Source organism: Talpa europaea (assembly GCF_964194135.1).
Source record: "Talpa europaea genome assembly, chromosome: 6".
NCBI classification, from domain to species: Eukaryota; Metazoa; Chordata; class Mammalia; order Eulipotyphla; family Talpidae; genus Talpa; species Talpa europaea.
The window spans coordinates 90,913,722-90,937,644 of NC_140072.1; the positions used below are offsets into that span (position 1 = coordinate 90,913,722).

The 23,923-nt window shown below is 35.5% G+C and overlaps 1 protein-coding gene across 1 annotated transcript in view; it reads left to right on the forward strand.

Annotated features, from left to right (window-relative positions):
• The window catches only part of KATNAL1 (katanin catalytic subunit A1 like 1), a gene marked incomplete at both ends in the record, with an annotated part of 68,372 nt that overhangs the window by 26,368 nt on the left and 18,081 nt on the right, over nucleotides 1–23,923 (forward strand). Inside the window, 4 exons of the mRNA XM_084235691.1 lie at nucleotides 778–905; nucleotides 1,649–1,754; nucleotides 11,416–11,574; nucleotides 12,257–12,383. Coding sequence (XP_084091817.1) covers nucleotides 778–905; nucleotides 1,649–1,754; nucleotides 11,416–11,574; nucleotides 12,257–12,383 — 520 coding nt within the window. The remainder of the gene's footprint in view (nucleotides 1–777; nucleotides 906–1,648; nucleotides 1,755–11,415; nucleotides 11,575–12,256; nucleotides 12,384–23,923) is intronic.

Sequence of the window (23,923 nt, forward strand, 5' to 3'; positions counted from 1 at the left end):
ACAGCAGCTTTGTGATGTGGTCCAAGGACCTTTCTAGGAAGAAACCCTGAATCCTGAGGGAGTACTTATATTTAACAGGGAGAAGCTTTTGTAAAATGCATTTGTAGAGGTCCACTCTTCTCATCTGCATTCTCTTTCTTGAATGCTTTGAAGGATGTAGTAGTTTTGGTATACACAACCTGTTCTGAGGATTTAAGCTGACTTAGCCAAGTACAAGGTGGTTTGATATGGAAAGGGTATGGGTTTGGGGAGTTAGGAAGACCTGTAAAAATATAGTTATTCTGACATATAATTGTGGTCTTGATTAAGTTGCTTAATCTTTCTGGGTCCCAGTTACTTATTCTATAATAGTATGGATAAAATACCTACCTTTTGTAGGGTTGTTGTATTAAATGAGACAATATATGTGAAATTTCTAGGTCTCATTAAATGCAGCTTTTCCTTCTTCCTTGGCATTAATATAGTTTAATTAAAGATGATATAAATCTACACTCTCAAATTCAGAGGTAGGCTTTCCCAGTCTATGGTATCTAGCAAGGATCATTTTAATTTTACCTACAGCTGTTTCTTCAAGAATGTACATTTGAAGAAGTATCTAATAGTTGGCCAGTTCACCTATTTCTGATAAATAGACGAGGGTAACATTTGAGCATTTGGAAACAGTGTCTTAAAATAATGAGTTATTTTTAAATGATTATAATTAAAAAATTTAACAATGTTAATTAAAATTGTCTTGTTATTGACCAGTACTTTTTTTTTTTAAATATCTCTCCCTAGGGAAGGAAAAATATGCAAGATGGTGCAAGTGATGGTGAAATCCCAAAATTTGATGGTGCTGGATATGATAAGGATCTGGTGGAAGCCCTTGAGAGAGACATTGTATCCAGGAATCCTAGCATTCATTGGTTAGAATCTTTTAAGTTCTTGAATTACAGTAGAAGAGAAAACATGTTATAGTTGACTTGGTATGAGTCTTCTCCTGTTATTATTCATTACTTGTTTTCATTCGTTGCTTATGACTTCATTCATAATATGAATGTATAGAATTGACAGGACTGCTCTTCTTTTGGAATATAACCAAGAAAGCATACATGTTAATTTGATGTTGATATAACTGACAAAGGTGGCTAATTGAATAAGATGTCCTAATTAATAACTGCACTATATCTTTACTGGTCACTTATGAAGTAAAAATTAGAATTTTTTTTTTTTCCCCTTCAGTCCTCATTTATTTATTTATTTATTATACAAGCACTGGGTACAGTCAGAAGCGCGGGAGGGTGAGAGAATTCACCAGAGCCAGAGCGGAGAACAGAGCAGGCAGAAGGACCGAAGTACACTGCTGAGGGGAGCAGTGGGCTGCAGGAGAGGTCTGCGCGCCATGCGGGACCCTGCTCTGGTGGCTGGGGAGCAGCTGGGGATTGAACTGGTGCTGCAGAGGCTGCGGGCAGCTTCGCAACCCAGCGCTCAACTGCTGCGCCAACGGGGAGGGGAGGTCCCCCCCCCAAAAAAAAAAAATTAGAATGTTTTTAACATTAGTCTACTGTGATAAAGGAAAAGGAATACTTTTCATAAGTTAAAAAAGAAGAAATTAGTATTGACCATGAATGAGGTGTCCCTGAATAAATGTGAAACTTTGCTTACAAAGGGATGACATAGCAGATCTGGAAGAAGCTAAGAAGTTGTTAAGAGAAGCTGTTGTTCTTCCAATGTGGATGCCTGATTTTTTCAAAGGAATTAGAAGACCATGGAAGGTGAGAATATATTAAGATAGTATAGGTATAGTAGAGTTTCTTACTAGATAATGAAAGACAGGTTTCTATATATGTTTCTTTATGTGTTTATTAATATAATTTGTAAATGTATTGGGGGAGGTTTGTATATACTGTAAATAACTAGATTTAAATTTTTTGTTGAGGTGTATTGCCTCTGCATGGCAGGAGAGGGGCTTATAGTGCTGAAACTATAGTTTTTAATTAAAGTCATTTCTATTAAGGGTATTAAACTAGAGATTACTTTTAAGAGTTTTTTAGATATTTGTTTCAGTAAATAAAAAGTTAACAAGCACATTAAACAGTAATAGCACTATTTTGTAAAATAAGTGTTTGATCAAATTACTTTCTAAAAGTTGGTGTATTTCTCACTAATTATTTTGCTCACTTCACCTAGATTGGTATAATTCTCAGACATTAGCAGAATGTTTATTTTTTCTTTTTATAGCTTGCCCTCTGCCTTAGAGTTTGAAGTCTATCCAGGACTAGTTCCTTTCAAGTCCAGTGTTTTTTAACTTATTGAAAAACTTTTCCAATGATTGCTGTTTGAAACTTTTTTTTTTTTTTTTTTTTGTCTTACCCATAGGCAGAATGCCTTTACTCTGGTGGAGTGAAATAAAAGCATGATCTTACTTTGCCCTTCTGAATTAGTTAGGAAAGTCTATTTCCTTTCTCAACATTTTCTCCTCTTTTGATGTGCCTGAGAGAAGAAATTTTATGTTTCCACAAATAGCTTGGAACACTAATGGCATTTTGATTCTTCTCACAGCTTAAAAACCTTTACAGACTGTTATAGGTTTGCCTAATTTGGAGAGCATATTCCTATAAATTCCCCCTTTATTATAATTTTAAAATAATATTTGAAAGAGGAAATAAGATTTTAAAATAGGTATTTAGAGGAGTTTTAAAACAGCTGGAATGGTAGGTATAACTACCTATCATGACAAGCCCTGCAAGTTTTTAGCAGGAGAGTTATTTGCAAATGTAGAAAGGTCATTTGGTGGCTGGATTGAAGACGTGCATAGATGGTGATAGATTAGGAATCTGAACAGGAGGCATTGTAGTACTCCAGCTAAAGGATGAAGGACTGAACAAAGATATTTGTTATTTGGCTAGTGAAAAAGGGTGGATTTGTGAAAGGTGTTTAAAAGGTTTAAGTGATAACATTATGACTGATAGTTTTATAGGATGAGAAAGAGGGACAAGTTGTAAGGCTCCCAGATTCCAGGCTTGAATTGAAGAAGAGTATGTCATTACTTCTCACCATCTAAAATTGAGACAAGCTTCATGAGTTTTCCACAACACTGCTCTGAGTTTAGATATCAATGGCAAATGAGGGTCCTGACCAGCTGACTATAAATTTGGTGGTTCCCACTGGTTTAATACTTCTCTAGAATGATTCACAAAATTTAGGAAAGCGTTATCAGTAGCTTTGAGTTTTATTGTAGCAAAAGGATGCAAATCAAAATTAGTCATAGGAAGAAATGCATAGGCTAAGATATGGGAGAATGCCAAGTGTGAAGTTTCTGTTGTGTACTATCTGATACCAGGGTGCTTTACCCTACTAGTGCATAGATGTGTGACAACAGATAGAGTGTTGCCAACAGGGAAACTCACTCAAGCTTGAAATCCCTAAGAACTGTGGATAAAGGCTAGCCAAATTCTTTATTATAAAGGGTACAATGACCTGATAATTGGAAATTGAGAAGAGGAGCAGGTTTAAGTAGAAATAAAATATGTTTGGCTAAATACTCAGCAGGTAATGGGAAATGGAGGTCTGAAACTTTTGAGTGTAAATTAAAATTGTGAGATAGAAGCCGTGGTTGATAATATGGGCATGGATGAAATTGTTCGAGGAGTTTTATAAAGGGTAAAGAACAAAAGACTTAGCATTGCTTTGGGAATGAAAAGGGGGGGGAACAGAACTCAAAGATACTAAAGGTAATTATGAATATGAAAAGTACCTGGAAAGAGCAGTATCATGGACAAGTCTAGGGAGAAAGGAATGAACACCAGGATTCAGCAACATCAGAGGTCAGAGAGAAGGCAAGAAAATTGGAAGTGACTATTGGATTAGTAAATTATACATAATTAGTAAAATATTTTTTATATTTTAAAATATTTTTAAATTTAGTGAAATATTTTTAGTGTATAGTGGAGGCAGAAGCCAGATTTTACCTTGTGAGGAGGAAATAGAAAACATACACCATTTCTTTAAGACAGTTATCTATAAAAGTGGGGGAGAGGTAGATAGTACTTTGAAGATTTGTAGTCAGAGGTTTTTTTTTTTTTTAATTTGATAGATTTAAGTATTCTTACATACTGAGAGGGAAAAGCCAATCGAGAAGGAGGTATAAGAAATAGAGGAGATACTTAAAAGAGTAGTACCATAAGTAGGTGAAATGTATAAATACTGTATTGTACTTATGAGCTATATCTATGTACAGATGGTAACTCCTATCGGAGGTGGTCAAATTATGACATTACAGGAACTGAAAGGGTATTGAAAAGGAACATTAGAAAGAGATACATGATTAGCTATAACTGGCTCAATGCTATTAGTTTTCCAACTTATTTTTTTGCATTTTAAAATGAGTTTATTAAAGAATATTTTTAGGAACAGAACATTTAATTTTCAATTGTATATGCAAAGACTACTTGCAAAGCAAAAAATTATTTTATAAAGCTCAGATAATTTTTATTAATATGATTTATTTATATTTTATTTCATTGTTCATTTCTGTACAATGTTTGCTTTCTCCTCTCAGGTGTAGTCCCCATGAAATTCCCACTACCAATTCACCCGTGCACCATCACCATAGTCCCTTATGTTCTTCCCTCCCGTTTTGATTCCCCTCCCCTGCAGAATGTCTCTGATTTATAGTTGCCTGTTAATTGTTTTTGCTTATTTTTCATTGTCCCTGATCCCTGATCCCTTATTTGGCTCCCCTATATTCCTCCTACTAGTGAAACCATCTGATACTTTTCTTTTTCTTTCTGGCTTATTTCACTGAGCATAATCCCTTCTAGCTCCATCCATATTATTGCAAATGGCATGAGTTTATCTTTTTTGATTGCTGAGTAATATTCCATTGTGTATATATGCCACATCTTCTTGATCCAATCACCTACTTTTGGACATTTGGGTTGTTTCCATATCTTACCTATTTTAAATAGTGCTGCAGTAGACATAGGGGTGCAGGTATCCTTTTGAATTAATGTTTTTGTGTCTTTTGAGTAGATTCCTAGGAGAGGAATTGCTGGGTCATATGGTAGCTCCATTTTTGGTAGTTTGAGGAACCTCTGCACAGCTTTCCATAGTGGTTGGACCAGTTTACATTCCCATTAGCAATGTAGAAGAGTTCCCTTTTCTCCACATCCTTGTCAATACTTGTTTTTGCAAGTTTCTTTTTTATATAATTCTTACATCATTTTTCATTTTTGCACAATGTGTGCATTTTCATTTTGGTTATATTTCCCATACAATTCCCATACCCCTTATTTTGACCCTAATTTCTCCTCTCTTCCTACTCCCCCACCCCCTTGGTGTATCTCTGGTTTATAGTTGCTTGTTGATTTTGATTTTTTCTTTATTATAGTCTTTTTCCTGGTCCCTTATTTTAGATTTTCTAAATTCCTGCTATGAGTGAGACCATCCGGTATTTTTCTTTTTCTTTCTGGCTTATTCGCTGAGCATAATCCCTTCAAGTTCCATCCATGTTGCTGCAAATTGCATGAGTTTATTTTTTGATTGCTGAGTAATATTCCATTGTATATATGTACTACATCTTCTTGATCCAGTCATCTATTTTTGGGCATTTGGGTTGTTTCCAAAGCTTAGCTATTGTAAATAGTGCTGCTATAAGCATAGAGGTACAGGTGCCCTTTTGAATTAATGTTTCTGTGTCCTTTGGGTAAATACCTAGGAGTGGAATTGCTGGATCATATGGAAGCTCTATCTTTAGCAGGTTGAGGAATCTCCACACAGTTTTCCATAGTGGCTGGACCAGTTTGCACTCCCCCCAGCAGTGCAGGAGAGTTCCTATTTCTCCACATCCTTGCCAACATTTGTTGTTGCTAGTTTTTTTAATATGTGCCATCCTCACTGGTGTAAGATGGTTTCTCATTGTAGTTTTGATTTGCATTTCCCTGATTACAAGTGATGTTGAACTTTTTTTCATATGCCTGTTGGCCATTTGCATTTCCTCTTTGGAGAAGTTTCTTTTTAGCCCTTCTGCCCATTTTTTGACTGGATTATTTTCTTTGTTTTTGTTGAGTCTTACCAGCTCTTTGTAGATTTTTGTAATCAGTCCTTTATCATTAGTGTTGTGTGCAAAAATTTTCTTCCAGTCGGTGGGATCTCTCTTTGTTTTGGTTATTGTCCCTTTTGCTGTGCAGAAGCTCTTTAATTTGATTTAGTCCCAGCTGTTTGTCTCTGCCTTCACTATCACTGCTTTGGGTGATGTGTCTGTAAAGATGTTTTTGAGGTGCGTGTCATGTAGTGTTTTGCCTTTATTTCCTTCTATATATTTTATGGTTTCAGGTCTTATGTCTAGTTCTTTAAACCATTTTGAGTTTGTTTTTGTGCATGGTGTGAGGTAGTAGTCAAGCTTCATTCTTTTGCATGTAGCAACCCAGTTTTCCCAGCACTATTTGTTGAACAAACTTTCTTTGCTCCATTGCATATTCTTTGCTCCTTTGTCAAAGATTAGTAGACTGTAAATCTGGGGGTTTATTTCTGGGTTTTCTATTCGGTTCCATTGGTCCATATGTCTGTTCTTGTTCCAATACCATGCAGTTTTGATAATTATGTCTTTGTAGTATAGTTTGAAATCTGGGAGTGTGATGCCTCTATTCCCCCCCTTTTTTTTTCAGGAGAGCTTTGGCTATTTGGGGTTTTTGGTGGTTCCATATGAATTTCATCAATATTTGTTCTATTTCTTTGAAGAATGTCATTGAAATTTTTATTGGAATAGCATTGAATCTGTAAATTGCTTTTGGTGGGATGGCCATTTTGAGAATGTTAATTTTTACAATCCATGAGCAGGGGATATCTTTCCATTTCTTTGTGTCTTCTATTTCTTTTAACAGTGTTTTATAGGTCCTTTACCTCTTTTGTTAGGTTTATTCCCAAGTATTTGATTTTTTTTGTTTCAATAATAAAAAAGATGGTTTTCTTGATTTCTTCTTCTTCAGATTGATTGTGTATTGTTTGTGTGTTGATTTTGTATTCTGCTACTACACTGAACTAGTTGATTATTTTGAGTAGTTTTTCTGTGGAGTTTTTGGGGTTCTCTATGTATATTATCATATCATCTGCAAATAGTGATAGTTTGACTTCTTTCTTGGCTATTTGGATTCCTTGTATGTCTTTCTCTTATCTTATTGCTCTGGCTAGGACTTCCAGTATTATATTGAAAAGCAGTGGTAAGAGTGGACATCCTTGTTTTGTTCCAGATCTTAATGGAAATGCTTTCAGCTTTTCACCATTGAGAATGATATTAGCTATGGGCTTGTCATATATGGCCTTTATGATGTGAGGTATGTTCCTTGTATCCCGAGAATTTCAAAGGCCTTTATCTAAATGGGTGTTGTACTTTGTTGAAAGCTTTCTCAGCATCTATTGATATTATCATATGGTTTTTATATTTCTTTTTGTTGATGTGTTGGATTGCATTGATTGGTTTTCGGATGTTGAACCATCCTGTGTCCCTGGAATAAATCCTCCTTGGTCATGGTGAATTATCTTATGGATACATTGTTGGATTCTGACAGCTAAAATTTTATTGAAGATTTTTGCATCAGTGTTCATGAGAGAGATTGGCCTGTAGTTTTCTTTTTTTGTGTTGTCCTTGTTCTGTTTTGATATTTGTGTAATATTGGCTTCATAGAACGAGTTTGGTATTATCCCTTCCTTCTCAATTTTGTGTAAGAGTTTGTGAAGGATAGGCACTAATTCATTTTTGAATGTTTGGTGGAATTCATTTGTAAATCCATCTGGTCCTGGCTTTTGTTTTTGGGGAGGGTTTTGATTACCATTTCAATTTCACTGCTTGTAACTGGTCTGTTTAGGTGCTCTATTTCTTCTTTATCTAGTTTTGGGTGATTGTAGAGTTGTAGGAGTTTGTCCATCTCTTCTAGATTGTTGAGCTTGTTTGCATTTAACTGTTCATAGTAGTTTCTGATTATTCTTTTGATTTCTGCTGTGTCTGTTGTGATTTCTCCTCTTTATTTGGGATCCTAATTTATTTGTGCTTTCTTCCATTTTTCCTTTGTGAACCTGGCTAGGGGTTTGTCTATTTTACTTATTTTTCAAAGAACCAGCTCTTGGTTTCATTGATCTTTTGGATTGTTTTTTTAGTTTTGATTTCATTTCTGCTTTGATTTTTATTATTTCTTCTACTGGTTTTAGGGTTTTTTTTTGGTTGTTCTTTTTCTAGTTCTTTGAGCTGTGAGATAAGGTTGTTTCTTTGAGTTCTTTCTTGTTTCTCAATGTGAGCCTGTATTGCTATATAGTTTTCTCTTATTACTGCTTTTGCTACATCCCACACGTTTAGGGAATTGGAGTCCTCCTTGTCATTCAACTCAAAGTATTTTTTAATTTCTTCTTTGATCTCCTCATTAATCCAGTGGTCTTCCAGTAGTGTGGGTTTCAATTTTCATGAGGTGGGAGGGTTCCTTACCTTCTTTTTATGATTTATTTCTATTTTGATGTCTTCATGGTCAGAGAAGATGATTGGTATGATTTCAGTCTTGGTGTATCTGTTGATGTTTGTCTTGTGTCCCAGTATGTGATCCTGAAGAATGATCTGTGTGTGCTTGAGAAAAATGTTACTCAGATTTTTTTGGGTTTAGTGTTCTGTAGATGTCTGTTAAGCCCATGAGTTCTAGATCCTTATTTAGAGCTATAGTGTCTTATTGTCTCATTGATCTATCCATTGTTGATAGTGGTGTATTGAAGTCTCCTACTACATATGTGTTTTCTCTGATGTCTGTTTTCAGAGATGATAATTGTTGTCTGGTATATTTTGGTGTGCCTTCATTTGGTGAATATATGTTAATGAGTATTATTTCTTCTTAAAGTATTGTCTACTTGATCATAATGTAGTGACCGTCAGGGGTCTCTTTTTACCTTTTTGAGTTTGAAATCTGTTTTATCTGATATGAGTAAGCTGTTACTGCCTTCTTTTTTGGTCCATTTGGTTGTAGGATTGTTTTCCATCTTTTTATTTTCAGTCATTTTTATCTTTTGTAGTTAAGTGTGTTTCCTGGAGACAGCAAAATGTTGGGTTTTGGGTTTTGTTTCTTAATCCAGCCTGTGACTCTGTCTTTTTATTGAAGAGTTTAGTCCGTTTACATTTAGAGTTAATATTGATATGCTAGCGTCTGTATCTGCCATTTTGTTTGTCTTTTCTCTGATTTTATTTATTCTTTTAGTTAATGAATTTTTTTTTTTTTTTGGTCTTGTTTCGTTCTTATTCATCCTTCTGTTGGTTCTGGCTTTAGGACTCCTTGAAGTATTTTTGGAGTGGGGGTTTAGTCGTAATGAAATTCCGGAGTTTCTGTTTGTCTGGGAAGATCTTTATTCTTTCTTCATAGAGGAAGGAAAGCTTTGCGGGATAGAGTATTCTTGGTTGGCATTTGTTGTCTTGGAGTTTGTTGACTGTGTCCCTCCACTCTGTCCTTGTCCGTAGTGTTTCTTCGGAGAAGTCTGATGTCAGTCTGATTGGTTTTCCTTTGAATGTTACCTGTGTCTTCCCTCTTGTCAGCTTCATTATTTTTTCCTTGTCTTGGATTCTTGGGAGCTTTACTATTATGTGTCTTGCTGTATTTTTCCTTTCATCATGGAAGTTTGGTGGTGGTGTTGTTTTTGCAAGTTTTTTTTAATATGTGCCATTCTCACTGATGTAAGGTGGGATCTCTTTGTGGTTTTCATTTGCATTTGATTATAAGGGATGTTGGGCATTTTTTCATATACCTGTTGACCATTTGCATTTCCTTGGAGAAGTGTCTTTTTAGCTCTTCTGCCCAGGCTTTGACTGTATTGTTTATTTTGTTTTTGTTGAGTTGTGTGAGTTCTTTGTAGATCTTTGTGATCAGTCCCTTATCATTTGTATAGAGTGCAAAGATTTTTTTTTCCCAGTCAGTATGTTGTCTCTTTGTTTTGGCTAATGTCTCTTTTGCTGTCCAGAAGCTTTTTAGTTTGATGTAACCCCAGCTATTTATCTTTTCCTTCACTTTCTTTGCTTTGGGGGATGAGTCCTTAAAGATATTACTGAGATGTATGTCATGTAGTGTTTTACCTATATTTTCTTCTATATGTTTTATGATTTCAGGTCTTATATTCAATTCTTTTTATCCATTTTAAGTTTTTGTGCATGGTGTGAGGTAGTCGTCTAGTAAAACTCAGATTTTAAATCTTAGTGATCCCTATAGTTCTCTATCAAAATTCTATAGCTCAAATAGAATTTGTATGATTTCTGAATTTGGGGAGACTTGACATACACATAGTTTTTAAAGTTTAATTCCCCAGAAACTTATTAAACTAAATTAACAAATGGGCCAGAAGTCTTAAGATCACCAACTATCATGTGAAATAAATGTAGTGTTAACTATGTATTCCCTGTAAACATGTTAGGAGACTGTATGTATTTAAAATCCATTAGTTTTCAAGAATGAAAGATTGGTTTTCTTGAATAATTTTTATTCCTTATTTATTTTTATTTTTTAAAGCTTTATTTCATCTATCCATACAAAAGCTGGGGTGTAGGCCAGAGGTGCGGGGGGTAAGAGGATTCACCAGAGACAGAGTGGGGAGCAGAACAGGCAGATCTACTGAAATACACTGCTGAGGGGAGCAGTGGGCAAGACAGGAGATTCTACTGTGCCCTGTGGGTCAGCTCCCTGGCTGGGGATTGAACTAGTGCTGCAGTGGCTGTGGATAGCTTCAGAGTGCTGAGACTTAACTCCTTGCACCACCAGAGAGGCCCCTCCTTATTTAGTTTTAGAAGATACTTTTCTGTTTGTTTCCAAATGTGAGAAGTAATTAAAATGTATTTTTTAGTCTATAATATATCTAGTGGCTTTTTTCATCACCAACACTATGTAAATTATTAACTGTCTAGCACATTAAACTGATAAAATGCTAGCTAATTTGCTTGTGTTTAAATCACCACTGAATTTTAATTACATATTAACTAATAAATGGTCTTTGTTTAAAGCTATATATTGTGCATTGTTGAAATCAATTTTATTCTTTATAAGGACAGGGAGTGTGTAATTTTTTTATTATATGTGTAGAAAATATCTTATTTTCATTATATTCCAGCACAGCATTCACTCTTAAGCAGTGCTCAAGACATCTTCTGTCAGGTTCAGGAAAGTTAGGTTCTAAGTGTATCAGAAAATTCTTTGTTTCTTAAGGTCTTTTGTTAGCCCATCTGTGATTTGGACTTTTTATGAAATCACACTTCATTTTTCTCTGTCTACAAAATGATAACTCATGTTATATGCACCATGATTTTATTATGACAGTTTAGTTTACTTTTGATGGGAAAATTTCATGTACATTGAAAATTTATGATACTTTATAAGGGAACATTTTAATTTGATAAATCATTTAATACATCTTTTGAAATTTCAGGGTGTGCTCATGGTTGGACCCCCAGGCACTGGTAAGACTATGCTAGCGAAAGCTGTTGCCACTGAATGTGGCACAACATTCTTCAATGTTTCCTCTTCTACACTGACATCTAAATATAGAGGTGAATCTGAGAAGTTAGTCCGTCTGTTATTTGAAATGGTAAGTGATGATATATTTAGATTTCAGATACACTATATAGGCAAGTTTTACCTCTTTAATCTAGGTCCATTCACCTAACGATTTTTTTTTTTTAAGGGGCAGTTGTATGTGTAGTTTAATTGTTCTTGACTCCTCAGTGAGATGGGTGGTGGGCTTTGTGGGGTAGTTAATAGGCCTTTGGTTTATTTTCCTCTCTGAGGTAAAAGAAAGATTCTTAACATCCTGTTCAGTGAGGATGGAAGAGACTTTAGAAATGTGTGTGGTTTGACTGATATTTTTGGATCTCTTATAAGCTGGTTGAACAGAAGATTATTTTAATATATATCTTAAAAATCAGAAATTGATTTATCTTTAAAGTTTATTCCTTTTTCCTGAGGGATTGCAAAATTACTTAAGAATGCATATTCAAGGATAGAGGTGATTTGAGGAAATTTGTTTTATTAAGGAAATTTTCATATATAAGAGTAGAAAGAATAGTTCTTGAACCCAACTTTACCAACCATTTAACTTTATTTTTAGAAATTTCCTTTTTCTGATAGGATTTAACCTGTCACTAACCAAATGATGGCATTAAAACAATAAGAAATTTCTGCTTTCTCTTGCCAGTTATATAAGAAATGGAATTTTAAAAGAATTTGTATTATTTTATGAGATTAATGATTTCTTAAAATTTTTCACAAAGGCTAGATTTTATGCGCCCACCACGATCTTCATTGATGAGATAGATTCTATCTGCAGTAGAAGAGGAACCTCTGATGAACATGAGGCAAGTCGCAGAGTCAAGTCTGAACTACTCATTCAGATGGATGGTAATTGATATTTAATTGCTTTCTCAAAACTGTTATATTTCCTTTTTGAATTTTGTGTGGATTCATCCTCAGTGAATAGAAGGCATCCTGTGTTGATTTTTAAGGCATCCTGAGTTCATTTGTACACTCACCCACTTTTTTAATCTGTTCAATACATTTAAAAAGCATTAATTAATACTTGTTATGAGTCTTCTACCATTTGGGGTTCCAAGGTTACAAAGAAAAGAATTGTCATCTTCAGTTTAAAAAATAGTTATTTTTCATAAAAATGTTACTAATGTCAACAAACAGCAGATTTATCATGGTTATTTTAAAATGAATTAATATTTTAAGAAATTCTTAATTTTAATTTCTAATGATAAATATTGATTGCATATTGACATGCATGCAAAAGCTCTTTGGAGCTCACTACATTTAAAGAGTATAAAAGAATCCTGAGTCCAAAAAGTTTGAGAACCACTGATCTAGATGGGAAACAGGCAGTTGACAAACAATTGCAATATATCCTGTAGTAAAACTAAATACTGGGTGTCTTGAAAAACACTGTAGGAGAGTTATCATCTCGAGGAAGGGAGTCATTAACAGTTATAACCCAAGTGGCTTTGAAGCACTGCTAGAAGTTATACAGACAAAGGAGAAAAGACATTAGGGAGCCATTAAAGGAAGAGAGTGATGGGCTCAGAGCTGCTTTTTTAGAGACAGATTGCCCTAAGAGTTGTGTGGTAAACAGAAGACTCTTTCAGCAAAATATGAGAAAACATATGATGTGTTAAAAAATATCCAGTGCATTGTTTCAGAACAAATGTGGTTCTCCACCAACCATGGATAATTATTGAATACTTACAATGTGTGTTGAGTGTTCTGCCAGACACAATAAGATATATAAAATGATGTACTAGGAGTTCCTTTTTTCAGTGAGTTTACCATTTTAACTTCTGCTAAAATATGAAGGAAAGGAGTGAATATTTTATATTTCGGGGGAGGGATATAGAAAGAAATACTAGATGTTTTCAGAAATTTACAGAATACAGATTTAGTCCGCTGAATTTCATTGAATAGTATTTGTGACTACTATTGATTTTCATTATTTTGTGATAATAGTTGAAATAGGAGTTTCATAATAATTTATTATCACAATTCCAAATTGAACCAGGTTGTTGCTTTATACTCACTACTTTGTTATGCCAAGTTAGAAACTCTTATCAGTAAAGTTTGTGAATTTTTTATCTTTTATTTTTTTTGTGGCCTAGAATTTCCATTGTAACTAAAGTTTTTTTCCTAAAATTTTAATTCATGAAATGTAGACTCTGTATACATGTATACATGTATTTGGTTTGGTATTAAAAATAGTATTTTCAGCAGTGCCTGATTCTTAGTTTTGTTTCTTAATATTTTTGTTTTTTACAAGTGACTTTAAAGTTTGAAGGTCAATATTATTGCAGTATAGCCTTTCTTTCAAAAATGTGCACACACACACACATATCAAATTTGGGGGGTAATTGCTTTGTAATTTTGCTTTCTTACTATCAAGGTAGCATTGTTTTATAAATTGTATATGATTCAGAAGTTAAGTTCACATCTCTTCAGATGTATATTCCCACATCACACCAACCACCAAATTACGCATAGTCCTCAAACATAATCCATAAAGAAACCTCCTTTCTTTTCAATTTTGTCATCAGTTTTTTAAGGTTTATTTTTGGGTTGTTTTTATTTGGCCCTTTGTTTTACCTGTCTATATTCCATATATCCGTTAAACCAACCAGTATTTGTCTTTCTCCTTCTGGTTTATTTCACTTAGTATAATCCCTTCCATTTCCATTCATTTTGACACAAATAGAAAGATGTCATCATTATTATAGTTGCGTAGTATTCCACTGTGTATATATGCCATAGCTTCTTAATCCACTCATGACATTGGACACTTAGGTTATTTCCATAATTTGGCTTGTGAATGGTATTGGATTAAATACAGGAGTCCATATAATATCCTTTCATATTAATGTTTTTTTTTTTTTCTCATTCTTTGGGTAGATACCTAGGAATGGAATTGCTGGGTCATATGATAAATCCATTTTTAATATTTGAGAATCCTCCACACTGTTTTCCATAAGGGTTTTACCAGTTTGCATTCCCACCAACAGTACATGAGTGTTTCTTTTTCTCCACATGCTCATCAATGTTTATTGTTCCTGTTTTTTTTTTTTCCTTTTTTTTTTTTTGAAATGGGGCGTTCTCACAGGTGTGAGTATCTCACTGTGGTTTTCATTTGCATTTCTCTGATGGAAGGTAAAGATGAGTTTTTTTCATGAGCCTTTTGGCCATTTGTATGCATTCTCTGAAGAAGTGTCTGTTTAGCTTTTCTGGCCATTTTTTGATTTTTTGTTGTTGCAGTATATGAGTTCTTTGTAGATTTTGTCAGTGTATGATGTGCAAATATTTCCTTTCTCCCTTTCAGTAAGCCATCTTTTCACTTTAATGATAGTTCATATTGCTGTGCAGAAACTTAGTTTGTAGTCCCATTTGTTTTAATTTGCCTTTGTTTCCCTTGCTGTTGTAGTCAAGTCCCCAAAGACATCTGTGAAGCCAATATCTTGCAATGTTTTGCCTGCTTTCTCCTATGCATTTTATAGTTTTAGATCTTCTGACTTTAATTCATTTTGAGTTATTTTTTATGTTGTGAAATAGTGGTCTATGTTCATTCCTTTGCATATAGCTGTCCAATTTTCCCAGCACCATTTGTTGAAGACACTTTCCTTTCTCCAATGTATACTCTTTGCTCTTTTGTCATAGATTAACTCTCCATGTAAGTGTGGATTTATTTCTGACCTCTTAATTTTATTCCATTGATGTGTTTCTGTTTTTATTCCCATACCAATTACTGTAGCTTTATTGTATAATTTGAAGTCCGGGAGTATGATAACTCTCTCTCTCTTTTTTTTTTTTTTGGTCAATATTGCTTCTGTCTATTAGGAGACATTGTAGTTCCATTTAAATTTCATTTATGTTTGTTCTATTTATTTGAAGAATGCCATTGAAACTTTGACCAGGGACTGCATAAATTCTGTATATTACTTTGTAAAATGGCCATTTTAATAATGTTAATTTTTCCAATCTGTGAACAGAGACTATCGTCTTTCTATTCTTTGTGTCTTCTATTTCTTTTAACACTGACTTTATGGTTTTCATTGTATAAGTCCTTTATCTCTTTTGTTAAGTTTATTCCTAGTTACTTAATTCTTTCTGGTGAGCTCATAAATGGGATTGTTTGTTGATTTCCTTCTCTTCTATTTGTTTGCATATAGGAATGCAATTGATTTTTGTCAATTTATTTTGTAATAAATTGCCACTTTACTGTGCTTTGATTTTTTTCTTTTTTTCCCCTAAGATTTATTTATGCATATAAGAGCTGGGGTACAGTCCAGAGATGTGGGGGGTGAGAGGATTCACCAGAAACAGAGTGGGGAACAAAACAGGCAGATTGACTGAAATACACTGCTGAGGGGAGAAGCGGACGAGACAGGAGAGATCTGATTTGCCATATCTGTGGCTCCCTAGCTGGCGGGGTTAGAACTGGTGCTGCAGAGGCTTCAGATTGCTTCATAGTGCAGTGCTTATTAACCCCCTGGGCCACCAGGGAGGCCCGATTTATTGTTTCTTATAGTTTTTAGTGGAGTCTTTAGGGTTTTATATGTATATTATGTTATCTGCAAATAGTTTTATTTCTTCCCAGTTTAGATTCCATGTAACTGGGACTTCTACTGTGTTAGATAGTGTGGTAAAAGTACATATCTTTGTCTTGTACCTGATCTTAGAGAAAAAGATTTCAGTCTCTCACCAGTGAATATGATGTTTGCTGAGGTGTTTATTATGTTTAGGTATGTTCCTTCTATCCTCACTTTTGGAGATTTTTTGTCATAAGTAGATGTTGAATCTTAGCAAATACTTTGTCTTCATCTTTTGTATCACGATTTTTATTTTTTCTATTATTGATATGGTAAATAACATTGCTTGATTTTCAATGTTGAACTGTCCTTGCATCCCAGGAATAAGCCCCACTTGGTCATAATGTATAATCCTTTTAGTGTATTGTTGAATTTGGTTTGTTAAGATTTTGTTGAAGATTTTTGCACTAACTTTTTTAGGGATATTGGCTTGTAGTTTTCTTTTTGTGATGTCCTTGTCTGCTTTTGATATCAGAGTAATGTTTGTCTCATAAATGTGTTGGAAACATTCCCTCTTCTTCCATACATGAATAGGTTTCAGATCATCTTTGAAAGTTTGGTAGAACTCACTAGTGAAACTGGTCTTGGGCTTTCTATTTTGGGGAGAGGTTTGTTTGTTTTTTAAATCAATTAAATATTTATTTGAGAACAAGACAAGGCTTAGGGGTGTTTTAAAGGATCAAATAAGGGTGTGCTCTAATTTAGCTTAGGTCATTTGTTTGAAATTTGAGGTTGATTGGCAGTAACCTTCACACAGAATGTTGCAATAGGGGAGATTTATAACAGTTAGTAGATGGCTTTCCTGTTTCTTTAAGTTTTAAATGTAGTATATTATTGTTAAATTTTGGACAATATATGATTTCTCCACCCAGGTGTGAGCACTGTAGTTCTTCCACCACCAAAGTACCCAGAGTCCATCACCATATTCTCTTGTGCTTTTCCCACTGTTTTCACTCCTCTTCTCTCCCTGCTCCTCCTGGATACCTCATATCTATGGTTAACTTTCAAGTTTGTCTTTGTCTGACTCTTTGGTTTTTCTGCATTCCACATATAAGCGAAACCATCTATCTTTGCCCTTCTGGCTTATTTTGCTTAGTATCAGCACTTCCAGCTCCATTCATGTTGCCACAAATGGCATGAATTTATCTTTTTTGATCACTGAGTAATATTCCATTTAGTTTATGTACATCTTGATCTACTCATCTGTTGGACATCCCTGTTTTGTACCAGATCTTAGTGGAAAGGCTTTCAGTTTTTCTCCGTTGACAGTGATACTGGCTTTACGGTTTGTGGTTTTTAGTATGTTGAGATATGTTCCTTTTGTCCCAAATTTTTCAAGGGAGTTCATCATAACTAGATATTGAACTTAATCAAATGCTTTTGCACCATCTGTTGATCTGATCATATGGATTTTAACTTTTTTTTACTTGATATGATGAAGTATGTTGACTGACTTTCAGATGTTGAATCATCCTTCTGTCCCTGGAATAAATCCCACTTGGTTATGGTGTGTTATCCTTTTGATGCATCATTGGATTAAGTTTGCTAAGATTTTATTGAGGATTTTAGCATCCGTGAGGGATGCTTTAGGGAAATTGCCCTGTAGCTTTCTTTTTTGTGTGTTGTCTTTGTTTGGTTTTGGTATTAGTGTGATGTTTGCCTCATAAAATGAATTTGAAAGTATTCCTTCTTTCTTGTTTTGAAAGTTTGAGCAGGATGGGTATTAGTTCATCTTTGAAAGGTTGGTAGAACTCACTTATAAACCCATCTCGTCCTGGGCTTTTGTTTTTTGGAAGAGTTTTGATTGCTGTTTCAACTTCTTGCTTGTAATTGGTTTGTTCAAGTTTTCTATTTCTTCCTAATTCAGCCTTGGGTGACTATATAATTCTAAGAATTTGTTATGTTATCTAGATTGTTGAACTTGCATATAAATTTTAATAGTAATATGTTATTATCCTCTGGATTTCTGCTGTGTCTCTTGTAATTTTTACTTTTTTCATTAATGATCCTATTTATTTTTCTCTCTTTTGTTCTTTGTGAGCCTAGCTAAGGGTTTGTCTTATTTTTTCAAAGAACAGATTTTGGTTTCATTGGTCTTTTGTGTCTTTTTTACTTCTGTTTTATTTATTTCTGCTGCCATTTTAATGATTTCCTTCCTTTTTAGTTGTTTTTATTGTTCTTTCCTAGTTCCTCAAGATAAGAGAATGTTTCTTTGGTTTCTTTCTTGTTTCTTGATGTGGGCCTATATTGCAATACACTTCCGTTAGTATTGCTTTTGCTATATGTCCCATACACCTGGAAGGTTGTGTCCTCATTCTTTTGTGTGTGTGTGTGTGTGTCCTCATTCTTATTTGTCTCAGGTATTTTTTTATTTCTTCTGTCGTTTTCTCATTAACCCAGGGCTCTTTCAGTAGTGTGCTGTTTTATCTCTGTGTATTGGAGAATTTTCTGCTGCCTTTCTGTAGTTGAATTCTAGTTTGCTACCTTTATGTTTAGAGAGGATACTTTGTATTATTTCAGTCTTCATGTACTTGCTGTTATTTGTTTTGTGATGAGGTATGTGGTGAGTCCTGGAGAATGATCCATGTGTGCTTGAGAAGACTGTGTATTCAGTTTTGGGGATATGGTGCCCTATAATGTCTGTTAGGCCCATGTGGTCTAGATCTCAGTTTAGGGTGATTGTGATCTCATGTGTTTCCTGTCTTGTTGAGCTGTTCACTGGTGAGAGTGGGGTGTTGAGACTCCCATCACATACATATTTTCTCCAGTGTCAGCTTTCAGATGTGAAAGTAATTGTCCAATATATTTTGGTGCCCCTTTATTTGGTATTTACTGATGAGTGTTACATCTTCTGGTGTATTGTCCCCTTGATCATTAATTATATCATATCCAGCCCTGTCTCATCACCTTTTTTTAGCTGGAAGTCTATTTTATGTCTATTCCTGCCTTATTTTGGGTGTCATTTGCTTGTAGAGTTGTTTTCCAGTCTTTTACTTTCAGTCTGTGTTTATCTTTGAAACTTAGGTGTATTTCTTGGAGGCAGCGAAAGGCTGGATTCTGTTTCCTAATCCAGTATGATCCTGTGTCTTTTTATGGTGAGTTTAGCCCAATGATACTAGAGTGATTATTGATATGTGGAAGTCTGTTATTGCTATTTTGTTCATATTTTTTGTGATTCTGTTCAATTCCTTGTTCAGTTCCTCATGTTCATTCCTCTCTTGAAGGTCCTTTTAATCTTTCTTGGGAGGGGGCTTTTGTGGTTAGAAATTCCTGAAGATTTTGTTTGAGAAGGTCCTAATTTCTTCCTCATATGGGAAGGAGAGCTTTGTAGGAGAAAGTATTCTTGGCTGGCATTTTTTTCTTGAAGTACTTTGAATATGTGACTAGATTCTCTTGTTGCCCATAGTGTTTCTTCAGAGAAGTCTGATGTCAGTCTGATCAGTGTTGCTTTACAGGTTGTTTCTTCCCCCTTGTTAGCTTCATTATTTTTTCTTTGTCTTGGACTCTTAGGAGCTTTACCATTATGTGTCTTGCTATAGATTTGCTTCTTTCATTTAGGTAGTTTGGTGTCCTCTCAGCTTCCTGGATTTCTATGTTCATTTCCTTCTTCAAGCTTGGGAAGTTTTCTTTGATAATTTCCTTTGATAGTTTCTTAGCTTTTGTGGAAACTTTTACTGTTAAGTTTCCCTGTTTGTAATTGGTCTGTTCTGCTTTTCTATTTCTTGTTTAGTCTTGAAAGGTTAGTAATTTGTCCATTTCTTATATTTTATTCAATTTATAGGCATATAGATGTTCATAGTAGTCTCTTATGATTCTCTGTATAGATATCTGTTGTAAGATACCTTCTTTCATTTCTGATCCTATATTTTAGTATTTTCTCCCTTTTTTTTCTTTGTGAGTCTAGCTATAAGTTTGTGAATTTCGTTAAAGAACCAGTATTTTGTTTCATTGATCTTTTGGACTATCTTTTTTTATATCTTTCACATCAGTTGCTTCTCATATTTTTATTATTTCCTTCCTTCTATGTATTTTTGGTTTGATTTATTTCTTTTGTAGTTCCTTAATATGTATGGTTAGTGCTTGCTTCAGCAGCACATATATGAAAATTGGAACTATATAGAGAAGATTAGCATGACCCCTGTGCAAAGGATCATGTGCAAATTTGTGAAACATTCCATGTTTTAAAAAAAGAAAAGCAAAAGAGGGGTATGGTTGGATAATTTATTTGAACTCATATTTCTTTTTTTTTTTTAATTTTTTTTAATAAGTTCTGAGTTTATTTATTTATTTATTTTACACAAGCACTGGGTACAGTCAGAAGCACGGGAGGGTGAGAGAATTCACCAGAGCCAGAGCAGGGAGCAGAGCAGGCAGAAGGACCGAAGTACACTGCTGAGGGGAGCAGCGGGCGGCAGGAGAGGTCTGCGTGCCATGTGGGACCCTCCTCCGGTGGCCGGGGAGCAGCCGGGGATCGAACCAGCGCTGCAGAGGCTGCGGGCAGCTTCGCAACCCAGCGCTCAACCGCTGCACCACTGGGGAGGCCCCTGAACTCATATTTCTTGATGCAGGACTGCATGTTATAAACATCCATCTTAATACTGCCTTATTGCCCCATACATTTTGGTAACGCCTGTCTTCATTTCTGTTTGTCTTCAGGTATTTTTTGACTTCTTTGATTTCCTTATTAACTCAATAGTATTGAGTAGTATGGTGTTCACTTTTCACATTTTAGAGGTTTATCCTGGGATTTTTTTTTTTTTTGGTGGTGGTTGATTACTAGTTCGATACATTTTTATCAGAGCATATATGTGATATGATTTAAGTTTTCATGAATTTGTTGATACTTGTTTTGTGACCCAATCAACTTGTGGTCTGTCCTGGATGATGTTCCCCGTACACCTGGAAAGAATGTGTACTCACCTTTTTGGAGCACGGTGCCCTATAGATGTTTATTAAGCCCATGTGGTCTAATTCTTAATTTCAGGATCCTGTTTTCTTATTGTGTTCTGTGAGGTTGATCTGTCCATTGATAAAAATGGGGTGTTGAAGTCCCCTACTACTGTTGTGATGCCAGTGTCTATTTTCATATTTGTTAGTCATTATCTTACATATTTTGATGCTCCTTAGTTTAGTGCATATTATTCATGAGTGTTATGCCTTCCTGATGTATTGATCCCTCAATCATTATTTCTATCTCTATCACTTGTTACCTTATTTTAGCTATGCATATATTTTTTTCTGCTATAAGTATGGCTATCCTTGGGGTCCCATTTGCTTGTAGGGTTTTTTTTTTCCCAACCATTTACTTTGAGTCTGTGTTCATATTTGAAGCTCAGCAGGGTTTTCTGGAGACAGCAGAATGTTGGATTTTATTTTCTCATTCAGGCAACCACTTTGTGCCTTTTGATTGGTGAGTGTAATCCATTTATATTTAGGGTGATTATTGATAGATGAGGATTTTCTATTGCTAGTTTGTCTTTATTTTTCTCATCCTATCTATTTCATTGTTCAGTTTTTTTTTTTGTGGACTTCCCTCTTCAATTTAGATAGGAGATCTCCTTTCAATATTTCTTGTAGGAGATGTCAAGTGCTTTGCAAACTCCTTCACCTGTTTGGGAGGGCTTTTATTTCTCCCTCATATCTGAGGATTAGTTGCAGGATATAGTGTTCTTGGTTGGCAGTTTTTATTTCTAAGTATTTTGAATGTCATTCCATTCTCTCCTTGCTTGTAGGGTTTCTTCAGAGAAGTCTGATTTACAAGCCTGAGGGGAATATATAGATTATGTGGATTTGTTGTTGTTGTTTATTTGTTTGTTTATTTTTTCCCCCCTAGGCACTTTCAGTGCTCTTTCTTTGTCTTGAACTCTTGGAATTTCATGCCTATGTGTCTTTAAGTAAGTTTTGCTACATTATTTAACCAGGTGTTCTTTTAACTTCATGGACTTTGTATATTTCGTTCCTTCTCCAGGTTTGGAAGGTTTTCTTATATTATTTCTTTGAATAAATTCCTTGTACCTTTTTCTCTCTCTTCCTTTCTGGAATACCCAGTATTCTTATGTTGCCTTTACTGAGTGGGATAAGTCTATTCTGTTTCCATGGATTTTTTTTTTTTCAGAATTTTTTATATCCTCTATTGATCTTTTTTATTTTTTAAAGATATTATTTATTTATTTATACAAGCACTGGGTACAGTCAGAAGCGCGGGAGGGCGAGAGAATTCACCAGAGCCAGAGCGGGGAGCAGAGCAGGCAGAAGGACCGAAGTACACTGCTGAGGGGAGCAGCGAGCGGCAGGAGAGGTCTGCGCGCCACGTGGGACCGTCCTCCGGTGGCCGGGGAGCAGCCAGGGATCGAACCGGCGCTGCAGAGGCTGTGGGCAGCCTCGCAACCCAGCGCTCCACCGCTGCGCCACCAGGGAGGCCCTCTATTGATCTTTTTATGTCCTGCATCTCTGTTATTTTCTTAACCCTTCAATTTCTATTTTCTGTTCACTAATTTTATTTCTGAGGTCACTCATTAATATTTCTGAGTTTTGTTGTATCTCTTTGATCAGCTTTTCTGTGTTTTCTTCCATTTCCTTTATGTTCTTTGTCATGACAATTTTAAAATAGTCCACATCTTTGTGATTGGATTCCAGGGAGTTGTTCTTTCCTTGAGATGACATATTCCCTTGTGGTCTCATGGTGCCATTTGTTGTATTTTTCTGTCTGCCCATTCGTTGCTTTATGTTTCCCTTTACAAAAGAAAAAGTATCTGTAACAGTAACTTGCATTTCTCCTATTTTTCCATCAGGTGGTACTCTGGTTTTATGTTATTTTTCAGGTTTTTGTCATTTGCTGGATTCTGTAGACTTCCATAAGTCTGATCTGGCAGCTCTTGAGTTAGGGTGGGTGATGTGCTTAAAGTGGTCCAGTTGTTGGTGTGAATGTGCTGCGGTGACAATGGCGCTGACTCGTGTTCGTAGCACCAGTAACCCTCTTTTCTAAGATTCTAGACCTTATCCTCTGCAGTCTGTGTGCTGTCAGTGTATTTCATGAGGTTAGTGTTAGTCTGAGGGTTGGGGGTAGGCTGAAGTGTAGCCCACTGCACTGTCCTTATTGTTTTCACTAGGAACCCTACCTGTGTATGTGCAGGAGTGGGCACATCAGCTCCTCTCATATATTTCCCCTCAGATAAGGGTGTTTTTCTTTTAAATTTTTAAAAAAAGATTTATTTATTTATAGAGCTGAGGTTCAGGCCAGAGATCTGGGGAGGTGAGAGGATTCACTGGAGACAGTGGGGAACAGAACAGGCAGATTGACCGAAGGACTCTGCTGAGGGGAGCAGCGGATGAGACAGGAGAGGTCTGCTGCGCCATGTGGGTTGCTCCCTGGCCAACCAGGGATGGAACTCGTGCTGCAGAGGCTGTGAATTACTACATAGTGTGGTGCTTAACCTCTTGTGCCACCAGGGAGGACCAGTCAAGGGTGGTTTATCACCACACCTTTTAACGCTCCCTTCTACAAGGTTGCCAGTTGGCAAATTGGCAGCATTGCCGTTTGTATGGAGGACAATCATCTCCAAGTGTTTCTCTCTACCCATCTCTTGTTTATGAAACATGAATTTCCTCACTGTTCCTTTTGGTGCCGTCTCCGTTAATCTCCAACGTCCAAGAGGTGTTCCACTCATACCCCAAATCATCGGACTCTCTGGGTGAGATGCCAGTCTGGATTCTGAGTTTTTGGCTTCAATTGCTACATCATATGCTTGCATTAATAAATAATTGTAAACCTCCTGTTCTCTCTTCTTGAGAAAATTAATCAGACTATAGACTAAA